This window comes from Bombina bombina, chromosome 6 (assembly GCF_027579735.1).
Source record: "Bombina bombina isolate aBomBom1 chromosome 6, aBomBom1.pri, whole genome shotgun sequence".
NCBI lineage: Eukaryota > Metazoa > Chordata > Amphibia > Anura > Bombinatoridae > Bombina > Bombina bombina.
The window spans coordinates 499,127,632-499,140,386 of record NC_069504.1 but is presented as its reverse complement, the minus strand read 5'-3'; the positions used below and the strand labels follow the sequence as shown (position 1 = coordinate 499,140,386).

The window sequence follows — 12,755 nt, the reverse complement described above, 5'->3', positions numbered from 1 at the left end:
TCTTTTAATAAAGAACGAATATACTCCATTTTAAATAAATATGAAGTTTTGTCAGTGTCAATATCTGAGGCAGAATCTTCTGAACCAGATAGATCCTCATCAGAGATAGATAAATCAGAATGCTGTCGGTCATTTAAAAATTCATCGAATTTATGAGAGGTTTTAAAAGACCTTTTACGTTTATTAGAAGGTGGTATAACAGACAGGGCCTTCTGAATAGAATTAGAAACAAATTCTCTCACATTAACAGGAATATTCTGAACATTAGATGTTGAAGGAACAACAACAGGTAATGGATTACTACTAATGGAAAATTGTCTGCTTTTGAAAGTTTATCATGACAACTAACACAAACTACAGCCGGAGGAACAGTTACAACAAGTTTACAAAAAATGCACTTAGCTTTGGTAGAACCGACATCAGGCAGCAGGATTCCAGTAGTAGATTCTGAAACAGGGTCAGTTTGAGACATCTTGCAATATGTAATAGAAAAAACAACATATAAAGCAAAATGATCAATTTCCTTATATGACAGTTTCATGAATGGGAAAAAATGAAACCAGAAGCAAAAAGAATTAATGACTTAAATAATGTCAAAAAATCTGGCACCAAGTATGACGCCCAAACTGACAAATATTTTTTGGCGCCAAAAACGTCTGCAACAAACACGAGCATCATAGATGACGCAACTACGTGAAAACTCTCGGCGCTAACTAAGACGCCGGAAATGACGTCATAACGTCAACAAACGTAATTCTCGCGCCAAAAAAGTCTTGCACCAGAAATGACGCAATAAATTATAGCATTTTGCGCTCCCACGAGCCTAACAGCCCGCAATTTAGAAAGAAAGTCAATTTGAAAAATTTTCAGGTAAGAAATTTTTTTTTCATATGCATTTCCCAAAAATGAAACTGACAGTCTGTAAGAAGGAAATATACTGATTAACCTGAATCATGGCAAATATAAGTATAAAACATATATTTAGAACTTTACATAAAAAGTGTCAAACCATAGCTGAGAGTGTCATAAATAAAATGAAACATACTTACCAAAAGACACTCATCTACATAAAGTAGATAGCCAAACCAGTACTGAAACGAGAATCAGTAGAGGTAATGGTCTATAAGAGTATATCGTCGATCTCAAATGGGAGGTAGGAGATGAATCCCTACGACCGATAACAGAGAACCTATGAAATAGATCCCCGTTAGGATGACCATTGCATTCAATAGGTAATACTCCCTTCACATCCCTCTGTCATTCACTGCACTCTGAGAGAAACCGGGCTTCAGCATGCTGAGAAGCGCATATCAACGTAGAAATCTAGCACAAACTTACTTCACCACCTCCATAGGAGGCAAAGTTTGTAAAAACTGAATTGTGGGTGTGGTGGGGGGTGTATTTATAGGCATTTTGAGGTTTGGGAAACATTGCCCCTCCTGGTAGGAATGTATATCCCATACGTCACTAGCTCATGGACTCTTGCCAATTACATGAAAGAAATGTGATTTATTGTAACTGTGTTGGTTATGCAAAACTGGGGAATGGGTAATGGATAATGGATTATCTGTCTTTTAAAACAACAAAAATTCTGGTGTTGACTGTCTCTTTAACACACCCAATCAATAACCGCACACAACAAAGAAGGGTGAGAAGATGGTTAAAGGACTGTTTTAGGTATCTCACTAATTGCAAGCAATGTTTTGTCATGTACAGGTAGATACAAGGAGCGCATGGAAAATATGGTTATTATAGACTGGTCAAAACACACAACTGGGCAGTGACATGCTGTCAAATAACACATTGATTATGGCTGTTTTCATGTTTTAATATTAATGATCACATTGTAGGTGTACATATTTATACTTTGGTTGATTCAAACTAATTGTAAGCTCATCGTTTGTATACCTGTTTTGTTTTTCTTTTGCACAATAAAAATTGTTTAAAAAATTTCAAAAAATACCGCCAGAAAGATTAATTGTGTTGTCCTGATTTTAGGAAAACCCTGTATGTCTAGGTTTCCAAATAATTTAGAAAATATAGGCCAAATACTACAAAATATGAAATTATTGGTTTAACTTTAAAGGGTGAGATAGTGCTTTCGCAGGAGTGATACTAACTCCAGAAGTAAAGATTTTGGGCTCACGCCAACTTCAGGTATTGTGACCGCACTAACTTACACCTAGCATAAGAGTTTTGCGTTAGGGTTTTAACGTTGAAAAATTGTCCATTTCAGCATAAAAAAACGTAACGCAGCCATTACGAGTCTTGTTGGTATAGCTATACCGCAAGCATTTTAACCTGTAACGCAACGTCAATCCCGCACTAAAAAAAAAATGACGTTTTTATGCGAGATTTCCGTAGCGCTGGTATTACAGGTTGTGCGGTGAGGCTAAAATGCTTGCCTTCCAGCCTATACCAACATGATCCGTTCCACTATCTGAGACTAGTAGTTATGAGTTTTGTGCAACAAAACTGTTACACAAAACTCATAACTAAAATGTTACAAAGTACACTAACAACCATAAACTACCTATTAACCACTATTCTGCCACCCTCACGCATCGCAAACACTATATTAAAGTTATTAACCCCTATTCCGCCGCTCCCCGACATCGTCATCAAATAAAGTTATTAAACCCTAAACATCTGGCCTCCCACATCACTGCCACTAAATAAACCTATTAACCCCTAAACCGCCAGTCCCCCACATCGCAAAAAACTAAATTAAATTATTAACCCCTAAACCTAACAACCACCTAACTTTAAATAAAAATGACAATATCCTTATCTTAAAGTTAAAAAAAAACTTACCTGTGAAATAAAAAAAAACCTAAGTTTAAACTAATAATTAACTTAACAACTATTATACTAAAAATAAAAAAACTACCAATTAAATAAACTAAATTACACATTAAAAAAAACTAACACTACTAAAAAAATTAAATCTAGAATTACAAAAAATAAAAAATACTAAATTACAAAACATAACAAATGAAATTATCCAAAATAAAAACAATTACACCTAATATAATAGCACTATAAAAATAAAAAGATAAATAAAAACCCTAGCCTACAATAAACTACCAATAGCCCTTAAAAGGGTCTTTTATAGGGCATTGCCCTAAAGAAATCAGCTCTTTTACCTGAAAAAAATACAAAGACTCCCCAACAGTAAAACCCACCACCCAACCAACCCCCCTAAATTAAAAACCTAACTCTAAAAAAAACCTAAGCTACCCATTGCCCTGAAAAGGGCATTTGTATGGGCATTGCACTTAGCTCTATAGCATTGCCCTAAAAAGGGCATTTAGCTCTTTTAAAAAAAGCCCAAACTCTAATCTAAAAAAAAAAAACACCCCAAAAAAGTTAAAAAAAAAACCCTAACACTAACCCCTGACGATCCACTTACAGTTTATGAAGTCCGGACATCCAGGCGGCGAGAAGTCTTCATCCAGGTGGTGATGTCTTCATCCATCCAGGCAGCGTCTTCTATCTTCATCCAGACGGCATCTTCTATCTTCATCCCGGCAGTGCCTACTAACTTCATCCCGGCGGAGCGGGTCCATCCTTCAAGACATCAGGCGCAGAGTGTCCTCTTCATACGGTCGCCGCCGTACACTGAATCTTCAATGCAAGCGAGCCTTTTCAAAATGGCGTCTCTTACATTCCTATTGGCTGATTTGATTTTTGAAATTCAAATCAGCCAATAGGATGAGAGCTACTGAAATCCTATTGGCTGTTCAAATCAGCCAAAAGGATGAGAGCTACTGAAATTCTATTGGCTGATTTGAACAGCGAATAGGATTTCAGTAGCTCTCATCCTATTGGCTGATTTGAATTTCAAAAATGGATGTCCGAACTTCAGAAACTGTAAGTGGATCGTCGGGGGTTAGTGTTAGTTTTTTTTTTTAAAATGTCGGTGTTTTTTTTTTTTAGATTAGGGTTTGGGCTTTTTTTTTTTTAAACTAAATGCTTTTAAGGGCAATGCAAAAGAGCTAAATGCCCTTTTAAGGGCAATGCCCATACAAATGCCCTTTTTAGGGCAATGGGTAGCTTAGGTTTTTGTTACAGTTAGGTTTTTCATTTTGGGGGGTTAGTTGAGTGGTGGGTTTTACTGTTGGGGGGTCTTTGTATTTTTTTCAGGTAAAATAGCTGATTTCTTTAGGACAATGCCCTACAAAAGGCCCTTTTAAGGGTTATTGGTAGTTTATTGTAGGCTAGGTTTTTTTTTTTATTTTGGGGGGACTTTTTTATTTTTATAGGGATATTAGATTAGGTGTAATTGTTTTTAATTTTGGATAACTTCGTTTGTTATTGTTTGTAATTTAGTGTTTTTTATTTTTTGTAATTTAGTATTTTTAGATTAAATATTTTTTTAGTAGTGTTAGTTTTTTTTAAATGTGTAATTTAGTTTTTTAAATTGGTAGTTATTTTAATTTTAGTATAATAGTTATGTTAGGTGTATTTTTAGTTTAAACTTAGTTTTTTTTATTTCATAGGTAAGTTTTAATTTATTTTAAGATAGAGATATTGTAATTTTAATATAAAGTTAGGGGGTGATAGGTTTAGGGGTTAATAGCTTAATTAATTTTTTGCGATGTGGGGGACTGATGGTTTAGGGGTTAATAGGTTTATTTATTGGGGGTGATGTGGGAGGCCAGAGGTTTAGGGGTTAATAACTTTATTTAGTGGCAGCGGTGTCGGGGAGCGGCGGAATAGGGGTTAATAGCTTTATTATAGTGTTGGCAATGTTGGGGTGCAGGGGAATATGGGTTAATAACTTTATTATAGTGGCTGCGATGTCGGGGAGCGGCGGAATAGGGGTTAATAACTTTATTTAGGTATCAGCGATGCCGGGGGCAGCAGATTAGGGGTGTTTAGACGTGGGGTTTATGTTAGGGTGTTAGGTTTAAATGTAACTTTTTTTCCCCATAGACATCAATGGGGTTGCGTTACAGCGATCGCCATTCCGCGCTTCAGGTGTTAGTTTTTTTTCTAACACCTTCTCCCCATTGATGTCTATATGGAAAGCGTGCATGAGCATGTCAAAGCAGCCCTTGGATTTTGTGTGGTATGGAGCTCATTGCCACCATATCGCACGCACAAGGCAGGTTTTTAGAAACTTGTAATGCCAGCACTATGGAGGGTGAAATAACGCAACTTTTGTTGCGTTCATTTTGCAACCCTCTATAGCGCAAAACTTGTAATCTAGGTGTTGGTCTTCCCATAGACTTCAAAGGAGAGTGCAGAAGAAAAAAATTATTTATAGGAATGTTTTTTTTATATAGTTACAGTAAAATATATATTATATTAATTTTTTTGAATATTTTAGTACATCTTTAATTATTATTTATATAACTTGTTAGTGTTTTTCAATATTTTATATTTAATATTTACATAATATGCCTTAAGATAACTAATTCTTCATGTGTGCTAACCCAATGCCGTGTTACACATATTTTACATTCCTCTTTTTCACAAAAAAATCTTTATAGATATATATATATATTTATATGATAATGTTAATGTAAAATACCTATATATCTATATGAATATATGTTTATTAATATTTAATAAACACATAACACACATTAATATAACTCATGCCTGGATAACGCACATGAAGAATTAGTGTACTCCTGTCAGGTTTGTGCACATAATGCATACAGATATATATAGGAATATCTATTTAAAAATTCAAACAACATTTCCCCTATATCAAGAACATTAGAATGTTAAATATTTACTGTAAATACACAGTAAAACACATTTTTAAATATTATGATAGAATTAATAATTAGACATACATAAATGTATAATTATATACAGTTTTATATATATATATATGCAATGTCTAAATGTCTTCAGTTGCGCTAACCGGATGCGTGGAAAATTCAATTGTAATACTTTCGCAAATTAACACGCCTGTGATATTGCTATATCACGTGTCACTATCTAGCCCAAAATTTGCTATGCTTGGACTGTAAGTTCACTCAATTCAAAACTGCTACACAAAAGTATATATTGTTTTTATCTAGAGGTAGTTTGACACATTATGTTTAACCCCTTTTATCGCCAAGGGCAGAAAATAAAGTTTAGGGGTAAAAAACAATAACAAAAAAACTTTATTAAAATAAAATTATAAAAAACAAAAAGCACTTTATTAAAATAAATAGCACACTTTTATCACTCTATGTGTACACTGGGACAGAAGGGGAGGGGCCAAGACAAGCCATTGTTAATAAACATGGGCCACGGGACACTTTTTTTGTGCGTCCTGGACTGCCTTACTCCTGAGGCATCCAGTGATTGGCCACTAAGCATGATACCAGCATGCAGTGGGGCATGCTAGTATTAAGGTCCAATTTAAAGTACACAAGCACTATGACTAGCTGTCACAGTGATTGTATACACAGTCATTTTTTTGACAGTTACAGTACTGCTCCTGGCTAGCCTCACATGCAGTATTCCAACAGCAGCATGAGATAAATGCTGATCACAGCGTGTATCTTATAAATGGAGGCACCTCACTGACAGACATGGGAACACTGGGACACCCTGTCACTGCGATCGCTAGCCTGGGGTGTTCTCCAATACACTATTTCTGCACTGCCTCACTCCTGAGGCATGCAGAAATAGCATGGGCACGCCAACAGGAGCAACAGAGGCATGCAACAGCGCAGGATACAGCCGCCGGACAAGGCTAAACAATCAGTGTCATAAATGGCCTAACGCTTTAGCTCACACAATTTCTCTACTTAACGTAAAGCGCACTGTAGTCTTTTCTCATCATTAATGTGTTTCCAATAATCAATTTTACCTACTGGCATGTATTAAATTATTTACAGATAACTCACTTGTCTATATTTTGTTATTTGAATCTTGCCTGTTGAAACCACCATCTGTACTAAAAATGTAAACCTTCCAGTAGGGAATGAGAGCGAGAGACCCACTTATGTAACAGGATGTTTCTGCAGCATCTTTAAAAATACAATGAACTCTTATCAGCTGCTTGTGTCCCTTTAAGCTATATTTGCCACTTTGCTCTCAGGACCTACCTGTTTCAACATTATTAGTTCCTCTTTCATTTGCACTTTTTCCTGGTCCTGACGATTGGCTTGAGATTTTGCCTCCACAAGCTCCACATGTAGGTCACTGACCTGATCAGTAAACCCCTCACGCCCCCTTTGTGCCCACTCCAGCTCTAGGGACAGTCCCTGAGAACGTCGTGTCAGCTCCAACTTCTCCTGTGGATTAAACAAGTTTAATTATAGGCACCCCTCTGCAATCGTTGTCATCTCTTTCTAGATTTATATTAAAAAAACATAGTGGTGTATTCTATTCTAGTTGAAAAGCTTATTATTTCTTGCTTGAACCGTCCCCTTTAAAAATATAATTTATGCTTACCAGATAAATTCCTTTCCTTCTAGAAAGGAAGAGTCCATTCCGTCATTCCTTACCGTTGAGAAATACAACACCTGGCCACCAGGAGGAGGCAAAGACACCCCAGCCAAAGGCTTAAATATCCCTCCCACTTCCTCATTACCCCGGTCATTCTGCCGAGGGAACAAGGAAAAGTAGGAGAAACATTAGGGTATAAATGGTGCCAGGACAATAAAATAAATAATAGGGGACTGCCCATAGACAAGAAAAAACAGACGGGAGCCGTGGACTCTACCTATCCGGAAGGAAAGGAATTTATCTGGTGAGCATAAATTATGTTTTCCTTCCTAAGATAAGGAGAGTCCATGGCTTTATTCCTTACTGTTGAGAAAATTATACCCAAGCTCCAGAGGACACTGAATGAATAATGAGAGGGAACAAAAAGGAAGAGGCAGACCCTATTCTGAGGGCACCACAGCCTACAAAACTTTTCTCCTGAAAGCTGCTTCAGCTGAAGCAAAAACATCAAACTTGTAAAAATTTTCAAAAAGCATGTATGGAGGACCAGGTAGCCTCCCTACAAATTTGATCCATAGAGGCCTCGTTCTTAAAGGCCCAAGGGGAAGCCACTGCTCTAGTGGAATGAGCTGTTATCCTCTCAGGAGGATGATGTCCCGCTGTCTCATAAGCTAAGCGGATGACACTCCTTAACCAAAAAGATAGGGAAGTTGAAGTAGCCTTCTGTCACTTACGCTTCTCCGAATAGACAACAAACAAAGAGGAAGATAGTCTAAACTCCTTAGTAGCCTGAAGATAGAACTTCAAGGCGCGAACCACATCCAAATTGTAAAATAAGTGTTCCTTTGATGAAGAAGGATAAGAACACAAAGAAGGAACCACAATCTACTAATTGATGTTGCGATCTGACACAACCTTAGGAAGAAAATCTAATTAAGTATGAAAAACTGCCTTATCTGCATGAAAAATCAGGTAAGGGGGCTCACATTGCAAAGAAGAGATCTCAGAAACTCTGCACGCAGAGGCAATAGCCAATAAAAAGAGAACCTTCCAAAATAACAATTAAATGTCAACGAAATGCAGAGGCACAAACGGAATCTGTTGCAAAACCCGAAGAACAAGATTTAGGCTCCAAGGAGGGGCCCCAGATCTAAACACAGGTCTGATCCTAATCAGAGCCTTAACAAAAGACTGCACGTCTGGAAGCTCAGCCAGTCTCTTGTGCAATAAAACCGACAGGGCCGAAATCTGTCCCCTCAGGGAACTAGCAGAAAGGCCCTTCTTCAGCCCATCCTGGAGAAAAGATAAGATCCTGGCAAACTTAACTCTGTACCAGGAAAAACCACGTTCTTCACACCAAAATAAGTAGGTCCTACACACCATGTGGTAGATACGCCAAATAGCTGATTTACAAGCTTGAATAAAAGTATCAATGACACTCTCAGAGAAACCTCTTTTGGCTAAGACTAAGCGTTCAATCCCCACACAGTCAGCCTCAGAGAATCTAGATTTTGATAAACAAAAGGACCTTGTATCAGCAGGTCTCTGTGACAAGGTAACTTTCACAGAGGAGATGAGCACATCCCCACTAGATCCATGAACCACGTCCTTCGCGGCCACGATGGAGCAATCAGCATTACTGATACCCGCTTCTGCTTGATGCGGGCCACCTCTCGAGGAAGAAGCGGTAATGGAGGAAAAAGATATATGAGTTTGAACTTCCAGGGCACTGTTAGTGCATCTATTAGATCCGCTTGCGGATCCCTCAACCTCGACCCATACCTGGGTAGCTTGGTATTGAGATAGGACACCATGAGATCTATCTCAAGCATCCCCCACTTGCTGCATATCTCTGCAAACACCTCGGGATGGAGAGACCATTCCCCTGGATGGAAGGATTGCCTGCTGATAAAATCTGCCTCCCAGTTGTCCACACCAGAATGTGGAACGCTGACAGTGAACAGCTGTGGGCCTCTGCCCACTCCAGAATCTGAGATACTTCCTTCATCGCCAAAGAACTTCTCGTTCCACCTTGATGGTTCATGTAAGCCATTGAGGTTATATTGTCTGATTGGAATCTGATAAACTGGGACGAACCCAGAAGTGGCCAAGCCTTGAAAATTGCCTGGAGTTCCAAAATATTGATTGGGAGGGAGGACTCCTCCTGAGTCCACAACCCATGTGCCTTCCTGGCACCCCAAACAGCTCCCCATCCGGATAGGCTTGTGTTCGTAGTCACAATCTCCCAGGATGGTCTTAAGAAGCATATCACTCAGGACAGATGATCTGGACAGAGCCACCAAAAGAGCGATTCTCTTGACCGGCTGTCTAATACAATCTGTTGAGACAGGTCTGAATTAACGCTGTTCCACTGCCTCAGCATGCACAGCTGTAAAGGTCTGAGACGGAACCTGGCAAAAGGAATGATGTCCAACACCATGAGACCAATTACCTCCATACGCTGAGCCACAGAGGGACTCAAGGAGGTCTGGAGGGCAAGACATGGCAAAGTTAGCTTGCAACGTCACTGGTCTGTTAGAAATATCCTCATGGATATGGAGTCTATTATAGTACCCAGGAATTCCACCCTTGGTACTTGGGATAAGAGAACTCTTTTCCAAGTTTATCTTTAATCCATGTGATAAAAGAAGACTGAGAAGGGACTCCGAGAATTCTTCCACAAGACGAAAGGATGGTGCTTGCATCAGAATATTGTCCAAGTATGGGCTACTGCAATACCCTGAGTTCTGGCAACGGCTAGAAGAGCCCCCAGAACCTTCGTAGAGATTCTTGGAGCAGTAGCTAGGCCAAACAGAAGGGCAATGAACTGGAAGTGCTGGTCCAGGAATGCAAACCTCAGGAACTTAAAGTGTTCCCTGTGTATTGGGACATGAAGGTAAGCGTCCTCCAGATTTACAGTGGTCATAAACTGGCCTTCTTGAATTAAATGAAGGATGGACCTTATCATCTCCATCTTGAAGGAAGGGATAATGAGAAATTTGTTTAAGCATTTTAGGTCCAGAATTGGGTGGAAAGTTCTCTCCTTCTTTGGGACCACGAAAAAGGTTTGAATAAAACCCAAAACCTCTTTCTTCCATAGGCACCAGGACAACAACTCCTAAGGAGGATAGATCTTGAACTCACCCTAGAAGGGCATCCCTCCCTTCTGGTCTGGTAGACAGATTTTAGAGAAGGAATCTGCCCCTTGACAGATGAGATTTGAAGCCTATCTTGTATCCCTGAGATACCACCTCCAGGACCCACGGATCCTGTACGTCCTTGAACCAGGCGTCTGAAAAAAGAGACCCTCTGCCCCCTACACGGTCTGATCCCGGATCATAGGTTCTTCATGCAGCGCGGCCTCTGGAACCGCTAACATAGACAGAACCTCCTTTAATAAAAACCACAAGTGCTCAATTTTAAATCTAAAGGATGGTTCTTCCGCAGCAGGAAACTTAGACGCTAAGGACTTCGACCCAGAAAGTTCACCCTCTGAAGCTAGAGGTTAACTCATTATCGGATAACTGGGACATAATAGCTAAATCCGATAAATATTTAGATGACTCTGGGTCAGGAGAGCTATGTTTAACCTTTCTCTTGTGTTTGTTAAAGCAAGGTAATGCAATGAGGGCCGCAGACACCGCCGTTTGTAACTGCGTGGCAAAGTCAGCAGAAAGAAGACCCCCTCCATATGGAGGATTGGATTAGTGCTGCGGGGAACTGCATGTGGAGTGGATAATGTAGCAAGGATAGTAATCTCACGGGATGCCGAGTCCTGAGAGGTAGATGGCTCAGAGGGACATAGAGCCTTAGCAGGTTTGTCTCCCTTCTTAGACTTTATAACGGTGTTAAGGCATGTGGAAAATAATTGAGTGGGCGGGAAAACCACGACCTCCTCACAATATAAACAGGTATGATTTAGTACAGAAGGAGTACCTTCTAACATGTCAGAGTCCTACATAGCTCAGGTTATACCCACAGAAGGGCACAAATAAAAATGTTTTTTTATTATAGCAAACTGCACCTTTATACTCCCAATGGCTGGGGCACTCACCACCTTCTAGACCCAGACAGTTAACAGAGGAAATGCTCTCCTCAGATTCAAGTCTCAGCCGGAATGGAGGAAATGAACATAGACCACATGGAGTGCAAGACAGTACTTCCCTTGTTATTACAAGTACAGCAAGCAATAGGAGCTGTGCAGCACTTTCAAAAACGAAAGTGAAACTTAAAAGTGTTTGTTCCAGCCAAAAACACACAGTCTATCAGCCCAGGAAAAAAATCACACAAAGCAGCATGTAAATAATTAATACACTGAATGATTAACCTCAACTGTTCAATAAACCCCCTTCAGAGGATATTAACCCTGGATCCTATCAAGGTACAAAGGAGCCACACTGTGTGTAAAAAATGTAATGATCTTACCTCCAGGATCCATGCTGTGGAACAGAACACAGCCTCTCAAGTGTGACAGTTTTATAGCAGCGCTCCTGACATGGACTTGAGTGAGAGAAAGCAGGCAGTAAAACTCGTCAACATTGATTGCTTAGGACCTGTTAGCAGTAGTTTGGATGGTTTCGCAGAAAAAAATTCCCTGCATCTCCAGACTACTTAAAACTCCAGTCCTATCTCAAAGGGCAGATATCCTTTTTCAGGACTCTCCAAATCTTCTGACACTTCTCTGCCACCTCCTAACGTGACGAAAGGCAAAGAATGACTGGGGTAATGAGGAAGTTGGAGGGATATTTAAGCCTTTTGGCTGGGGTGTCTTTGCCTCCTCCTGGTGGCCAGGTGTTGTATTTCCCAACAGTAAGGAATGAAGCCGTGGACTCTCCCTATCTTAGGAAGGAAATCTAAACTGTTACAAAATCAAAGTAGTAAAAAAGCAAATATAGATAAAGGAAATAATTGCTTATTAGTACTGTGTTGCTTGAAGATGATTAACTCTTATTAAACTACAAGAAACATGAGTGCATCATAAAAAAAACTGTTTAAATGTTTGTTTCAGTAAGTTCCATCTCTTTCTATCTCCATTCTTACCTGTAGGAATCTTTCTCTGTCAGATTGTGCATACTTCAGCCTTAGGTTGAGGTCAGACACTTTCTCCTCTAACCTCATTACTTTTGATGACAGCAGCTCCTTTTCCTGTCAAAGACAAAAAATATTAACAACTAACACTGAAAAAAGGTAATTAATCCAATAAATCATGGCTTAAACCTTTTTTTCAGGATCTTTCTTGAAGAGATACATAGGTACTGTATGTGTCTGGTGCAATACAATGCAGGAAATAATGCTGCCATTTAGTGCTTTAGCATATGGATAACATTCTTATAAAACTGCTACTTTATAGT

The 12,755-nt window shown here is 39.2% G+C and overlaps 1 protein-coding gene across 1 annotated transcript in view; it reads right to left on the bottom strand.

Annotated features, from left to right (window-relative positions):
- The window catches only part of LOC128664483 (rho-associated protein kinase 1-like), a 156,247-nt gene that overhangs the window by 63,379 nt on the left and 80,113 nt on the right, over positions 1–12,755 (bottom strand). The window contains exons 6-7 of the mRNA XM_053719307.1: positions 12,445–12,549; positions 7,062–7,250 (exon numbers count right to left, since the gene is read on the bottom strand). Coding sequence (XP_053575282.1) covers positions 7,062–7,250; positions 12,445–12,549 — 294 coding nt within the window. The remainder of the gene's footprint in view (positions 1–7,061; positions 7,251–12,444; positions 12,550–12,755) is intronic.